This window comes from Phacochoerus africanus, chromosome 1, assembly GCF_016906955.1.
Source record: "Phacochoerus africanus isolate WHEZ1 chromosome 1, ROS_Pafr_v1, whole genome shotgun sequence".
Taxonomy (NCBI): Eukaryota; Metazoa; Chordata; class Mammalia; order Artiodactyla; family Suidae; genus Phacochoerus; species Phacochoerus africanus.
The window spans coordinates 202,278,265-202,294,386 of NC_062544.1; the positions used below are offsets into that span (position 1 = coordinate 202,278,265).

Here is a 16,122-nt window from a genome sequence, read left to right on the forward strand (position 1 = left end):
TGGAGTGACGTGCACACTCCTATGTGACCTGCTGACCTTCTCCTTCACCCACACCACCCTCCCACCGCCCCGCCCTTTTTTTTTTTTTTTTTGCCTTTTAGGACCTCACCTGTGCATATGGACGTTCCCAGGCTAGGGGTCTAATCAGAGCTGCAGTTGCCAGCCACAGCCACAGCCACAGCCATGCCAGATCCCAACCACATCTCCGACCTAAACCACACCTCACAGCAATGCCAGATCCTTAACCCACTGAGCAAGACCAGAGATCAAACCCATGTCCTCATGGATACTAGTCAGTTTCATTTCCTCTGAGCCACAATGGGAACTCCCACACTCCTTTTTTAATCTCATTGAAGAGCTACTGCCTTTATTCAAGTCTCATCTGACTTTTCTCTGAAGTCAAAATTCTGCCTGTATGCACTCAACACTGTCTAGCTTTTTTTTTTTTTTTTGGTCTTTTTAGGGCCACACCTGCGGCATATGGAGGTTCCCAGGTTAGGGGTCTAATCGGAGCTGCAGCTGCCAGACTACACCACAGCCACAGCACGCCAGATCCGAGCTGCGTCTGCGACCTGCACCGCAGTTCACGGCAACACCAGATCCTTAATCCACTGCACAAGGCCAGGGATCGAACCCACAACTTCATGGTTCCTAGATGGATTCATTTCCACTGCACCATGACAGGAACTCCCTGTCTAGTTCTTTCCAGACATTTCCAAACCAACTGCCTGCTTACAGGAAATTTCCAAAGATGTGATACCTCAGCGGTGCTTATTATACACAATCTAATGGAGGGAACTCATCTGAGGAGAAGCTGCCAACCTAGGATAAGGAGGCTTACTCACCATTGCAGGATAAAAGAGGATAAAAACAGCTGATCCCAGGAAGCCTGTTGGTCCCAGAATAATTACATTATAAACCATGCCCAGGATGGCAATAACGGGTCCTCCAGCCAACAAGCTGCCAACGGCGGCTGCCTCGAACATCCTCTGCCCATCATTGGAGCACAGGTTGATGAGCTATGAGACACAAAGAGCAGTGAAAGGATGCAGGCCACGGTCTCAGGAGGAAGATGAAGGACAGAGAAAGGATCCAAGGGAGGAAAGAGATCAAGCCAGGAGCTTCCTCTCTGCCCCGAAGCAAACACGGCTCACTCACCTCACCCACGGACTTCTCCTTAATGTTCTTCAGCTTAAGGATCTTCTTAAACGCCATGGTCAGGATAGCCCCCCGCAAGCGGACCCCGGTTCGGTAATTCAACGCCCAAGTCAGTGCAAGTGACCAAGAACGCACGATTTCTGTCAGCAGGAGGCCCAGGACTAATAGCAAACTGTACTGGAGGTTAGACTCTGTGTCCTGGGTGTACTCCAGGAGGTGTTTCACCACGAAGGCCTATAGGGAGAAACACACACCGCCGTCAGCCTCTCCACAGCACCCACACACCACGCCAGTTTTATGTTAAGTTAGAAAGAGGAGGCCGCTCCACTGTACAATGACAAGTGCCTAAGTGGAGAAAGATCTTCTCGGAGGACCAAATATTGCGGACGGCCCGCCTGCGGCAATTTACGCAGGGTATTTTACAAGAGGGAGGTCTAATTGGAAACTTGCTTCCTTCTGGACACCACCAACACCATTACTCTTTCTAATGTAACATAAACCTGTTCATGAGCTGAAATTCATTCTCAACACACAGTCATTAAAAAGTATCTAGGTGACCTTATTCCAGTATCTCCACACAATGATACATTTCTTTACATGAAATTAAGACCTTTTTTTTTTTTTGGATCGTTTCAAACGTGCTTATTTGATAAAAAGGAACAGTGTACCTACAGTTGGACTGGGGAAGAGTGAGAAGTGCATTTGCAAAACATTCCTGAAAATAAACATCAGCAGTTTAATAGTACAGAAGAGAGCAAACAAAGCAGCCTATCCACAATCCAGAGACCCTCCCTCGGGCCCTCCCCCATGCCCCGCTCCCTCCCAAAAACAAAAACATGTTACCTCAGGCACATGTCTACCACCACCTGCAGGGCGGGAAGGCAGCCAGCCCCCAAGAACCACCGAGTGCCACCTCCAGCTCTGAGGTCCTGCAACGCCGGAGCACACACTCACACAAGGCACATTCAGCAACAGGATTAAATACCAGGAAGTGGGAGGTAATGTACTTTTATTGAAAACGAAAAAAAAAAAAAAGTACCATCTTCAAAGAGCATCTCACAGACACTGTACAACAGGAGGAGCATTGCGATAACATACATGGGAACATACAGAGTCGAGTTATACAGGACTAGCCAGCTAACAGGTCGTCTGGCCTCGACCGTCGTTTTAACTACACACAGTGGAAATACAGCATAGAACCAGTATCTGTTTCCAGAGTCCGGAGTGGCGCATCAAGCTGACAGCACTTAATCGGTTAGGGCTCCTGAGGTTGCAGTGAGTCTGCAATAGAGGAAATTCTCCAGGAATAAAGACCTTGCTGCTAAGGAAAGAGAATTTAAAAAAAAAAAAATGAAACACTCCCCAAAGAGGTGGCTCTGCTTAAAATCACTGGCGCTATTCGTTCACTAGGCTGTCAGGAGTGACATCTGCTCCGGATGGAAGACAAAAATCTAGGCCTCAAGGGAAAACCGGTGGCATCCTTCAGAGTCTTTTTGAGTCCTTGCAGCTAACGTTGATTTTGCCAAAAATGAAACAAAACAAACCACCACAAAAGAAAGCCAAGCCAATCCCCCTCCCAGAAGGAAGAAAATAAAATTAAGGAGGAACCCATCCACCCATCTACTTCGATCCTTTATAGCAAAGGGGACTGTAGCTGGAAACCAGCACTTGAGTGACAGACAAAAATGGGGGCCAGAAGCAATTGTCCTGAAGCAACTAACGCTGAATTCCAGAACCCAGATGGTCCCCGGGTGAATCAGTATTTCTTGTTTTTCCTGAGAGGAAATTAATACCAGATGTTGACTAGATCCTAAGAGATCCCGCTCCCCCAATCAGATTTAGGTCAAATCTCAGTAAATAACCTGATCAAATAACTAGGAGACTTCAGACTCCAGGAACTACTGTATCCCAATCTCTCCCCTCCCTCAGACTTTTAGGTTTTATATCCACTGTTTGGGTCACCACTGCATACGGCCGGGTTGTTGGTTTCCTAGCAAGAAGATTGGCTTCTTTTCCAGGAAGCAATCCAAAATGTGGAACTGAGTCACTGAATGGCAGGGTCAAAACCCCATTTTCCTCCCGTGAAGCAACTCAGAAAGATGGTGGCGCAGTAAAGCCTTTTCTCACACACCTCGGCACTGACGGAGCAGTCTCCAAAGGAAGGCGTGAAAGGACAGCACGTTGTAGTTTGGGGTTCCTTCCTTCCCATAACCTTTATTGTGCCATTTTTCAGCACCGGGTAATAGCATTAGAACCTCCCAGGGGGGAGGAGCGGGGGAAGGTAAAAGACAGAACGAATGCTTTACACTGTGCAAAATTTTCAGGGCGGGGGGAGAGGAAACAGCAGATTAAAGAATTTCCAACACACAGGGTTTTTAAAAAAACAATTACATTTCAAGCCATTTTGTATGGGATACAGGGGGATTTAAAAAAAAAGGTTTTCATGAAAAATCCAACCCAAATTGAGTTTTAAAAGGTTACAAATGCATCATTTAAATTTAAACAAACTGGGAAAAAACTCGAGATTGTCAGCATAGCTGTCTGGCTGTGGAAAGCATTCCCAGTGAATAAACTTTACCTTACCTGAACTCTTGGCGAGAGATTCTGCCCAGCTTGACTCTCTCATTCTGACCGCAGAATACAGCCATCCTGAAAATTCTAAAGAACAGCTTCTGTCACTGGTTCCACTACAGAGACACTCCCCCCAAATCCAGATTCTGACAGCACCAAGCAAGCTGCAGCTGGAGAGAGGTTGGAAGGGTGGGAAACTTACCTCTCTAGAGGCTTTTCACTGTCCTTTCCCCAAAAGGCCCGTGAGCAGAGTTAGCATTCACCAAGAGATAGCACTGCAGGAGGGAGCCTTCTCTTGCAGATCTACAGGGCGGATGCTAATTCTTTACACACAGATCAGAGGTCAGGCCTGGTCTTTTCAAACTGTTTTATTTCAAGAAGGCCACAAATCATCTCTCCAGGGTTAACAATTTGGCCACTCATAGGTCAGGACCACACCCTTAGAGATTCCATTAACACTATGGGGATCCTTGGACTCCGAGCACAGAGTGCTCATCCACTGGCATCACTGAAACCTTCGATTATCTGGTGCAGAAATGTCCAGCCTCAGAGGGCCAGCAGTTAAAAAAAAACGAAACAAAACACAGTCACTTGATTGTGTTTCATTTGGCTACCAAGGTTTCGGGAGGCCTGGGGAGATTAAAAAAAATATGATATATGGGGAATCAGTTCTTACGCAGATTTCTGGAAGAACAGACCAAGCCACTTGGAAAGCCCTGCCACATGAGGACATCTGCAAAAATCTAAAATGGATGTTCCTCCAAAGGATTTAAATCCATAGATGGAAGTTATGCCCATTGCTAGCACCAATCTCAAACGTGGCCTGATTCTTCAATTTCCAATCAAAAAGACGTTTGTTAGAATTGGAGCTCCAAAACAAGAAGTTTGCATTGCCTACAGTTTGAAATCTTTTTTTGTTCTTCGGAGACATCACGGATGGGACCACTGCTTTCTTGATGTTCTTGGGGGAAAACTCCTGAAATAACACAGGCCTTAAGGTGCCCTTCCCCAAGAGGGTAGAAAGAAGGAAAAGCGTGCACTGTTTTCCTCTTAAAGGAAGACTCTCAGCTTTCCCTGGCACCTAGAAAAGTCTATTAGAGATTAGTATTCCAGTGCGCTGTGCCTTAAGAGATGAAGGGCTATGTGGATGCTCAAGGGAGTGACTGTAAGGTCCCCAAGCTGAACAAGCGTAAGTAACTTTCCTCCCCAGGTCAAAAATGAAAATCCCAGCACTACATGGAATTTGGGGGGGGGGAGGGGGGGAGGGGGGGAGGAGCCAATGAAATTCTTGCACTGGCCAAATGGAATCAAGAAGCCTGTATACTGTGCTACCCAGCTGAAAGAATTCTTCACAAGATCAGAGCAGCCACCAGCCCTGTAGTGAAACAATGACAGAAGCTCTTCTTGGGGGAAGCTGGTCCTACGAAAACGTTTGGCCATTTTGGTCAGTGACATGATACTCAGTTACAAAGTCCCTCATCGAAAACTTATACAAAAGTGTGTTAGTTGGTCAATTAACAAGGAACCCAAGTAGTGCTCTCTGCTTCAGAAAAGAGATCAAAACTTTTAAAAGGCATCAAACACTTAAAAACAAAGACAGACAAACAAACAAATTGGAAAAAAAAAAAACCACCACAGAAAAACTGCAAATTAGTTTTACCTAATTACCATGCATCTTACGCCCATACTTACCAAAACCATGAACCTCCAGCTTACCCACAGAGGGAAAATGCACAGAAAACAGAGTACTACTGCTCCGATGCCTCAAGGCAAATATGTAGAGAATAGATTTAATCAAAGTCTCAAGTGTAAGGCAGCACAGCAGGTGTAAGAAAAAGGTGTCCAGAACCCAGTGTGAATGTTGCTCTTGTCCCCTATTCTGCTTTGGCAACACCAGGAAAACCAGGGCTGCCACCCAACACCTGCCACACAGGTTTACACTATAAACCGAAACTTAAAACGGATTTTAGGTTAGACTCTAGAAACCTCAACACGCCTCCAGTTTCTTGAGGACTCATGTGCCAGAAGAGCCATCAAACACGTGACAACTCTGGTCCCAGACGTTCAGTGTGTCACCAGTACCAACTCAACAGCCTACGCCACAAAACACTGCTCTCGCCCACTCCTGGTGCCACGAGACCCATTTCCCAAACCAGGACCATCAATACATGTCAACAAGCAGCAGAACAGCACGGCCCTGTGCAGAGCCGGCCTCGTTCAGCTTCACCCCCAACCCCAGGAGGGCAGGCTCGTTCCACTTCTTCTCTGGCGACATAGCCCCCTCGTCCTTCCACTTCTGAGAAACCACCATTCACCCCAACAACAACTGTTCCCTTTCAACAGACCTGGAGGCATCTCTAAGGCCGCTAACTAGCCCAAAGGTGAGCGCAACCCCTGCAACAGAACAAGAAGGTTAGAGCTGGCCATGGCCGGGTCCCTGGAGACTGTCAGAAAGGATGGTTAGGACTTACTGGTCCACTGAAGCCAGCCAGCTGCGTGATCATCAGGCACACGATGGAGAGGATGAGCCTGGTACGGCAGAAGGTCCACACAACCCTCCGGAGGGAAGCAGCGTCTGGCCCGACTTCATTCAGCTCCTCTTGCCACAGCCTCTCTAGTCTTGACAAGGGCACATGTCCTCTGTTACACGTCTCCCCAGGGAACACGCACACCCCAGCCTCCCCCCTGCCGCCACTCGCACCAGTCTCTCCTTGGAAATTATGTACCCAGTCTGCACCTTCTTGGGGAAAAAAGACCCTTCCTGGGTAACTATATATTTACCCCATAGAGGGAGCCTCTCAGGATTCAGAAAATGATGAGAACGAAAGTCCTTCCTTCCACCCAGAAAAATTATCCCTGAATAGAATTTGTCTGTGGATAAGAACTTCCTTTCTCAAGGGTCCCCAACCCTTTCTGAAGGATCCTGTGGTAAAATGTAACGTGGTAAACTAGATTTTAATCATGATAATCGGCTACCACAAAAATGTATTCTGTCACAAGGCAGCAACATAATCCCCCTGCAGACTCGGGAAGAGATGCCGGGCTGAGAGAGAGAGAGAAAGCCCGTGGTTAAAACAGGATTAAAGGTGAAAGAGGAGAGAAAGCAAAAGAGCAAAGAGAAAGTCATCCCCAGGCTGCCCTCCCTCCGCAGGCCAGCTCTGCTCCTAAAAGGACGCAGAGCTCTGGAGTTCACACTGCCGGACCCACATGCCTAGCTCAGGCCCTATGCCTCCGGCACGTGGGAGACCAGGACGGACCAGAGACGCCTACCTTCTGCAGTTCACCTCGGAAGACTCATGCTTGGACAGAGACCACACATCCTCCATTAAGAGCTCCCCCTTCCTGTGGGCTATGCGAGCCAGAGGAGAAAGCCAAGAAAACGTCATACACGAGAAGAGCCCAGCATTGTCCACTGGGTGCTGGTGTCTGAGGAGAGAGACCCAAGGCACAGGATGGTCAACACCCAGGGAGAGGCTGGACAACACCTATGATGCACTGCCAGCACACATAGCTCCTGGCTAAACACAGGTCTCCCCAAACACTCCATCCCCAAATGGTCTAATCTTAGCCCCTTTTAGTTTTTTTTCTTTTTACAGCCACACCTGCAGCATACAGAAGTTCCCAGGGCTAAGGGTCGAATCGGAGCTGCGGCTGCTGGCCTACACCACAGCAACACTGAATCCACGCTGCATCTGTGACCTATGCCGAAGCTTGCGGCAATGCCGGATCCTTAACCCACTGAGCCAGAGATCGAACCCACGTCTTCATGGATATCTGTCGGGTTCTTAATTCACTGAGCCATAGTAGGAACTCCTTAGCCAAATTTCCAAAAATGTTTTTGGTGCTTCACCGAGCAACCATTACCCAGCAGAGCCTCTTACTTGGAAGTGGTCCGGATGGGCTTCAGAGCGCTTAAGCTATGATGGTATTTTCCCTTGGGATGTTCCTCATCCAAGATTCTGAGCTGGGAATGCATGGAGGCATCCAGTGAAAGCCCCTCAGCTCGGGCTGCTGTTTCCAAGGCATCCTGGCAATCCAGCTGTTTCAACAGACAGGGAGAGAAGGCCAAAGCACAGTTGATGAACATGAGAAAAACAGAGAGGAGCAAATCCATCTGACTTACCAGAGCAAACTGCAAACCAGATTCATCTTACCCAAGAAATCCCAAGGGTCAGGCAGTTCAGCGCTACCTTGTGTGATATGAACTCACTAAGGAACGTTAAACCAGATACTCAAAATGTCCCAACTAGTAGACTTCATTTTCTGGAGCACTTTCAGGTTCAGAAAATTTGAGCAGGAAACACAGAGAGTTCCCATCTACCTCCTCACCTCCCGCCTCCCCCGATCTGTTTGCTCCATTATTAACAACTTGCATAAGTGCGCAACATTTGACTCAACTGACAATCCAAAACTGATAGGTGATCACTAACTAAAGTCCACGGTTTGTATTAGGAGTCACTCGTCGTGTTATACATCTTAAAATTTATATTTTTTTTATCACCAAAAGGCTTTATCTTTCATTTCCCAACGTGGACTGAGAGTCCATTACCTCACTACTAACTGCAAATTCTACTGCCCATTTTCTATGACAAAAACTTCCCAATCACCCCCAGTTAAACAGCGCTGTCATGCAGAAAAAGTCAGGATGGACACAGGGCTCCTCTCTCTCTCATCAGCAACAGGGAGGGTACAACAGGGGCTCTCACCCGGGCTGCACAGCTAAAGAGCTCCAGTACTCAGATCTCTGCAGCACGAAGCAGAGGGTCTCAGAAGAGGGAATACAAAGTTGCACGTATTTACTACAAAGCTTACAAACACCAATTAATCATAGGAACAAAAAAGGATGTAACTCAAAATCCAACTGTGGCAGAAGTGGGTGGGCCAAAAACTCTGGACACATTCACCCCCGTTTACTCTAAAAGTTAACTCAGTTACTTTTGCAGTTACTGTTGCAGAAGCGTTCTTTTCCTCAAGTGGGATTATAGCGACCTTATCCTTTTCTCATATTCTCACAAACATTTCCAGCAATCACTGTGAACCAGGAAGAAAGAAGAAATCCCAAATCAAGAAGTGAAGTGCCACAACGCACTGTGCCTCACTCTTCTGACACACTACCTCTTTCCCACACAGAACGGAGGCAACTCAAAGATTAAGGATTCGTGCGTGGGGGTGGCCGGGATGCTGAGGTGGCTCTCTCTTCAATATAATAGCTTTAGCCCACAGCTTAGTTATATACCTTCAGATAAGATAAGGTACTGCTCAATATCAAGAAAGTACACAGCAACTAGGAAGCACATTTCTTTCCCATTTGTCAAAGGCGAGGTAGACCCATTTCAAGAAAATAAAAACACAACATGACAAGAAAAGAGTGAACTCACATAAAGTCCTTAGGTACAAGGTAAACATTTATTTAGCAGCTGGGGATTACGGCTCCAAAAAATCCACTTATAGCTACTGAGATTTCAAGTACACAACAAAGTTTACTTTTTATTTTTTGTTTATTTAAGATTTATTTAACCTTTAAGCTGCCTATAACCGGGGGAGGAAAAGAAAAACCACTGGGTTGAGAAAGGAGAAACATACACAAAAACACAAACATACCCACTATGAGGAAGCAGAAACTGAGCATACATACAGAGTAAGTACACAAGGTGAAAAGGACTAGGCTTATTTGAAGTCTGAAGCTTCAGAAGATGACAGAAAGTCAAAATAATACCACCTTGAGTACACACTGGACATCTGCCAAAAAGAACTATGCTAGGCCATAAAACAAACCTCAACACATTTCAAAAGACTGACATCATGGAATATGTACTCTGGCCACCTGGGAATTCAATGAGAATTCAGTAACAAAGGTAACATGAAAATCTCCCAATATCTAGAAATTGCAATGTGCTTCTAAATAATACGGTTAAAGAAGACATCAAGTGGAAATTAGTGTACATATTCTGACCTAAATGATAAGAAATTATAACACATCAAAATTTGTGGGGTGCAGCCAAAGTGGAGCACAGAGAGAAACTGTGAAGACTTTCAACACATTTATCAGAAAGAATCAAACATCAATGCTCTAGGGAAGGGTTGGCAAAATTTTCTGTGAAAGTTCAGACAATAAATATTTCAGGCTTTGCAAGTGAAAAGACGAAAGAGAGGATACTATGTAGGTACTTAGGTTACAGAAGAAAACAAGTTTCTACAAAAAGTTTATTGCCAATATTCAAAACATAGTAATAATAATTGAGCACAATTTTTTTGTGATACAAGCCTACTAATGAGAATTAGTAGAATTCCCCATGAAATTCTTTTATGGGGAAACATTTCACTTAATTGGGGTTTAAAATAGTTTTCTCTTTCATGAAAATCAATCGCAAATCTTCATCTGTTAAGGCTGATTTGTAATGAGATTTTATAATTTCATCTTTGAAACTCTCTTCACACACAGATAGGTACTGCCAAATACTGAAAGTCAATCCATGAGTATATGATTTTAGTTACATGTACTCATCTCGTAGAAGGCATCACAGAATTCTATCAGAGTTTTGTCTTGACATTTGCCTTTATCATGTCACTATATGGTAGAGTAGTTACTTCCAATTGAGATAGTCAGGAGGAAGCTATTGAATGGCACAATTAAATGGATTTTTTTAAATTGCAGCAAAATGCACAACATAAAAACTGCTATTTTTACCTTTTTTTTTTGTCTTTCTGTCTTTTGAGAGTTGTACCCACGGCACATGGCAGTTCCCGGGCTAGGGGTCTAATTGGAGCTGTAGCTGCTGGCCTACGCCACAGCCACAGCAACACCAGATCCGAGCTGCATCTGCGACCTACACTGCAGCTCACAGCAACGCCAGATCCTTAACCCACTGAGCGTGGCCAGGGATCGAACCGGCGATCTCATGATTTCTGGTCGGATTCATTTCTGCTGTACCACGACATGAAATCCTTTTTACCATTTTTAAGTGTACCATTCAGAGGCGTTACTTATATTCACAATGTTGTGCAACCATCATCACTATCTATTTCTAAAATGACTGGACCTGGAGATCCCGTTGTAGCGCAGTGGAAATGAATCCGACTAGGAACCATGAGGTTTTGGGTTCAATCCCTGGCCTTCCTCAGTGGGTTCATGATCCGATGTTGCTGTGAGCTGTGGTGTAGGTCGCAGACACAGCTTGGATCCTGCATTGCTGTGGCTATGGTGTAGGCCGGCAGCTACAGCTCCGATTAGACCCCTGGCCTGGGAACCACCATATGCCATGGTACAGCCCTAAAAAGACAAAAATAAAATAAAATAAAATGAAACAAAATGACTGGATCTTTTCAATTAATTTACCACAAAGGAGACAAGAATATACAATAAGTGCTGTTGGGCACATACATATGAAAGAATAAAATTAGGACATTTTCTCATACCACATACAAAATAAACTCAAGGAGTTCCTATTGTGGCTCAGCAGTAACGAATCTGACTAGTATCCATGAGGATGCAGGTTGGATCCCTGGCCTTTCTCAGTGGATTAAAGATCTGGTCTTGCCTCAAGCTGTGGTATAGGTGGCAGACTCGGCTCAGATACCGTGTTGCTGTGGCTGTGGTACAGGCCAGCAGCTATGGCTCTAATTCAACACCTAGGCTGGGAACTTCCATATGCATGGGTGTGGCCCTAAAAAAGACAAAATAAATAAATAAATAAACAAAAATAAACTCAAAAATGGATTAAAGACCAGAAACCATAAAATTCCCAAAAGAAAACATAGGCAGAACACTCTTGACGTAAATCACAGTAATTTTTTTTGCATCTGTTTCCTAAGGCAAAGGAAACAAAAATAAAAATAAACAAATGGGACCTAATTAAACTTAAAAGCTTTTGCACAGCAAAGGAAACCACTGACAAAACAAAAAGAAAACCTACTGAATGGGAGAAATATTTGCAAGTGATATGACTTTACTTACTAGGGGTTAATATCCAAAATATATAAACAGCTCATACAACTCAACATCATAAAGCAATCTGATTAAAAGATGCACAGAAGCCCTAAACAGACATTTTTCTAAAGAAGACACATGCCAGAGTTCCCGTCGTGGCTCAGTGGTTAACAACCCCGACCAGCATCCATTAGGATGCAGGTTTGATCCCTGGCCTTGCTCAGTGGGCTAAGGATCTGGCATTGCCGTGAGCTGTGGTGTAGGTCGCAGACATGGCTCAGATCCCGAATTGCTATGGCCGTGGCATAGGCCGGTGGCTACATCTCCAATTCAACTCCTAGCCTGGGAACCTCCATATGCTGCCGGTGCGGCCCTAAAAGACAAAAAAAATAAAAAATTAAAAAATTAAGAAGACATATGCCACCAGGCACGTGAAAAGATGTTCAACATTTCCAATTATCAGAGAAGCACAAATGAAAACCATAATGAGTTATAACCTCACACCTGTCAGAATGACTATCATCAAAATGACAAATAACATACGATGCAAGGATGTGGAGAAAAGAGAACCCCTGTACAATGTCGATGGTAATCTAAACTGCTACAGCCACTGGAAAACAGTATGGAGGTTCCCCAAAAAACTAAAAACAAAACTACCATATGATCCAGAAATTCCACTCCTGGGTATATATCCAAAGAAATTAAAAACTCAAATTCAAAAAGATACATGCACCTCAATGTTCATAGTAGCTTTATGATTGCCAAATACCAAAGCAACCTAAGTGTTCATCAACAGATAAATGAATGAAGAAGATGTGGTATACACACACACACATATATATATGCATACGCAATGGAATACTACTTAGTCATAAAAAAGAATGAAATTTTGCCATTTGCAACAACATGGATGGACCTGGAGGGTATTATGCTTAGTGAAATTTACCAGAGAAAGACAATACTGTATGTTATCACTTACATGTGGTATCTAAAAAATAAAACTAGTGAGTATAACAAAAAGAAAGAAACTCATAGATCTAGAGAACAAATCAGTTCTCTAGTGGGGAGAGGAAATGGGGAGACAGGCAAGATACAGATAGGGGATTAAGAGGTACAAACTACTATGTATAAAATAAATAAGCTATAGGGATACATTGTACAGCACAGGGAATATAGCCAATATTCAATAATAACTATAAATGGAGTATAATCTATAAAAATTTTGCATCACTCTGTTGTACACCTGAAACAAATACTGTAAATCAACTATGCCTCATTTTTTAAAAAATTTAAACATTAAATTAAATGAATGGATCTTGAAATATGGAAATTTCCTTTTACTTCACTGAGTTTCTGAAACACTGCTAGAACTGTAATTTAAGCTCAGGAAATATAACAACTACAAATCGTAAGGTAATGGGATATCTCACTTCTTATTTTAACTTTTGATAGCAGGAGACGTTTATAAAGCAGCTTGACTTTACTTAGGATTCAGACATAAATCGCCACTGAAATTACCTTGTCACAGTGTCATTTCATGTTCCCAGAAGCAATCTGGATTTAATTTCTCCACATCCTCACTGCTACCTGGTATTGTCATTATTTTTTTTCTATTAGCCACTTGAATAGGCGAGGTTTAGTGTTTCATCATGATTTTAATTTGCACTACCCTAACAGTTAATGATGTTTAACATCTTCTGTGCTTACTTGCCACCCATCCTTTTGGGTGAAGTGTCTGTTTAAGTCTTTTGCCCATTTCTCAAGTGGATGGTTTTCTTAGTGTTGCATTTAGAGAGTTCCTTACCTACTATGGATGCAAGTCCTTTGTCAAATGATTTGAAAGTATTTTCTGAGAAAGACCAAGACCATATGATATCATTTGTGGAATCTAAAATATGGCACAAATGAACCTATCCGCAGAACAGAAACAGACTCACAGACACAGAGAACAGACCATGGTTGCCAGGGGGGAGGGGGAGGGAGTGGAATGGACTGAGAGTTTGGGGTTGGTAGATGTTAACTATTACATTTAGAATGGATAAGCAATGAGGTTCTGCTGTATAGCACAGGGAACTATATACAATCACTTGTGATAAAACACGATAGAAAATAATATGTGAAAAAGAATATATATGTATATACATGTATGTATGTATGACTAGGTCACTTTGCTGTATAGCAGAAACTGATGGAACACTGTAAATCAACTATACTCTAATTGAAACTTTTTTTAAAAATTTAAAAAGAAAGCATTTTCTTTTCTTTTTTTTTTAGGGCTGCTCCCACGACCTCCAGAGGTTCCCAGGCTAGGGGTCCAATCGGAGCTTTAGCTGCTGGCCTACACCACAACCACAGCAACACCAGATTCAAGCCGTGTCTGTGAACTACACCACAGCTCACTGCAAGGCCGGATTGCTAACCCACTGAGCAAGGCCAGGGATCAAACCCAAAACCTCATGGCTCCCAGTCGGACTCATTTCCGCTGTGCCAGGATGGGAACTCAAGCATTTTCTTTCTTAATAGGGTCATTCACAGAGCAAAAGTTTTAAATTTTGATCAAATTTAATTTTTTTTTCCTTTAAGGATTGTGCATTTAGTGTCATGTCTAAGAACTCTTAGATCTAACCCTGTTATGAATATTCTCTATGTTTTTTCAGTTTTATAGTTTTAAATTTACATCTATGATCCACCTTGATTAATCCTTGTATTAGGTATAAGATTTGGGCAAAGGCTCGGTTTTTTGCCTACAGATGTCCAACTGTTACATCATTTGTTGAAGGATCATCTCTCCATTAAATTGCGTTTGCATTTGTATAAAAAGAAGTTGATCAATTTTAGGACTCTATTCCATTGACCTATTTGTCAATCTCTTCACTGATACCTAAACTAACATGATTATTGTAGCCATATAGTAAGTCTTAAAATAGCACAGTGTGATAGCTCCAATTTGTATTCTTCCTTTACAAACCTGGTTAGGCTATTCTAGGTTGTTGCTCCTTTCCCGGAAAGTTCAAGAGTTTGGATGGTATTATAAATATCTTTTGACACTACGGCATCATTCAAGGAAAATCTGATATGCCATCCACTAGTATTCTTCATAAGAATGGCATAGTAGCATTAAGAAAAAACTAAGATCCGGAGTTCCCGTCGTGGCGCAGTGGTTAACGAATCCGACTAGGAACCATGAGGTTGTGGGTTCGGTCCCTGCCCTTGCTTAGTGGGTTAACATCCGGCGTTGCCGTGAGCTGTGGTGTAGGTTGCAGACGCGGCTCGGATCCAGTGTTGCTGTGGCTCTGGCGTAGGCCGGTGGCTACAGCTCCGATTCGACCCCTAGCCTGGGAACCTCCATATGCCGCAGGAGTGGCCCAAGAAATAGCAAAAAGACAAAAAAAAAAAAAAAGAAAATCAAGAGAAAACCCTTACTGCAATAACACTATGTTCTCTTTGGTCTTAAAGTGTTAATACTCCATAGGCAGAATTTTCCTATAGTTGGAGGCCACAGTGAAGGACAGTGATTTTGAACATGGATTTTAGAACACAGACATGGGCTTACAGGCTGATTCTGCCACCAACTTTCAGCTGTCTGTCACCTACTCACTTTAAGCTTCAGTTTTCTCATTTTTACAATGGTACATGCACCTACCACAAAGTGCTGAGAGGAACTAATGGGATAACAAAAGGTGCTTAGCAAAGTACTGAGTATATAACAAACAGTCAACATGTATTAACTACATACCAATTTATCCATCTGATAAATCTTACGGCCTAATTGAACTATTTCCTCTTTCCTTTATCTTCCTCTGAGTCTTTTAAGAGCAGGGAATTTATTTCCTCCCTCCTATGTTTTCTCTGCACTGGACCACTGCAGTGAGATGCTTCTGGGCTCCCAGAGGGCAGGCTGTCTTGTATATGTTTGCATCCCTGGTCCCAAGCACAGTATAGAGTTCAGCAACCTATTATTCAATTGTCAACTAGAATATCTCCATGTTGTCCCACAATCTGCATTATTATAATTTAAAGCTACATGATATATATAGCATTAAAAATCTTCTTAACTAATCCACTTCTGCTTGGTTTCTCTGTTTTGCTTATTATTAATAGCATAATAAATGATTAGAATTGATTTTTCTCTTACTGGATTATTTAGGCTAAATTGCATCCGTGGGATTACAAGCCTAAAAGAGTGTAGCTCCAGAGTTCCTGCTGTGGTACAGTGGGTTAAGGACCCGACTGCAGTGGCTTGGGTCCCTACAGAGATGCTGGTTGGATCCCCACACAGTGTCGCCGCAGCTGGGGTGTAGGTCGCAGCCTCGGCTTGGATTCAATCCCTGGCCCAGGAACTTCCATATGTATCCAGTTTGCTTAATTAGTCTTATTATAGTATATGCACTCTGGCGTTACTGCAAAAGAGAACTGCTATTTGTTTTAGTACTTTCAGTTCTATTTTTTTTTTTTTGTCTTTTGTC

General features: G+C 43.4%; 1 protein-coding gene across 9 annotated transcripts in view; it reads right to left on the minus strand.

The window, feature by feature from the left end:
- ABCC5 (ATP binding cassette subfamily C member 5) overlaps window positions 1–16,122 on the minus strand; it is an 88,311-nt gene that overhangs the window by 55,693 nt on the left and 16,496 nt on the right. For 4 of the 9 annotated variants that reach the window (XM_047787619.1, XM_047787610.1, XM_047787636.1 and 1 more), the window contains exons 3-7: window positions 7,611–7,768; window positions 7,000–7,155; window positions 6,201–6,348; window positions 1,159–1,392; window positions 846–1,019 (exon numbers count right to left, since the gene is read on the minus strand). In XM_047787619.1, coding sequence (XP_047643575.1) covers window positions 846–1,019; window positions 1,159–1,392; window positions 6,201–6,348; window positions 7,000–7,155; window positions 7,611–7,768 — 870 coding nt within the window. The other 5 variants (XM_047787681.1, XM_047787645.1, XM_047787662.1 and 2 more) reach the window with 4 other exon arrangements.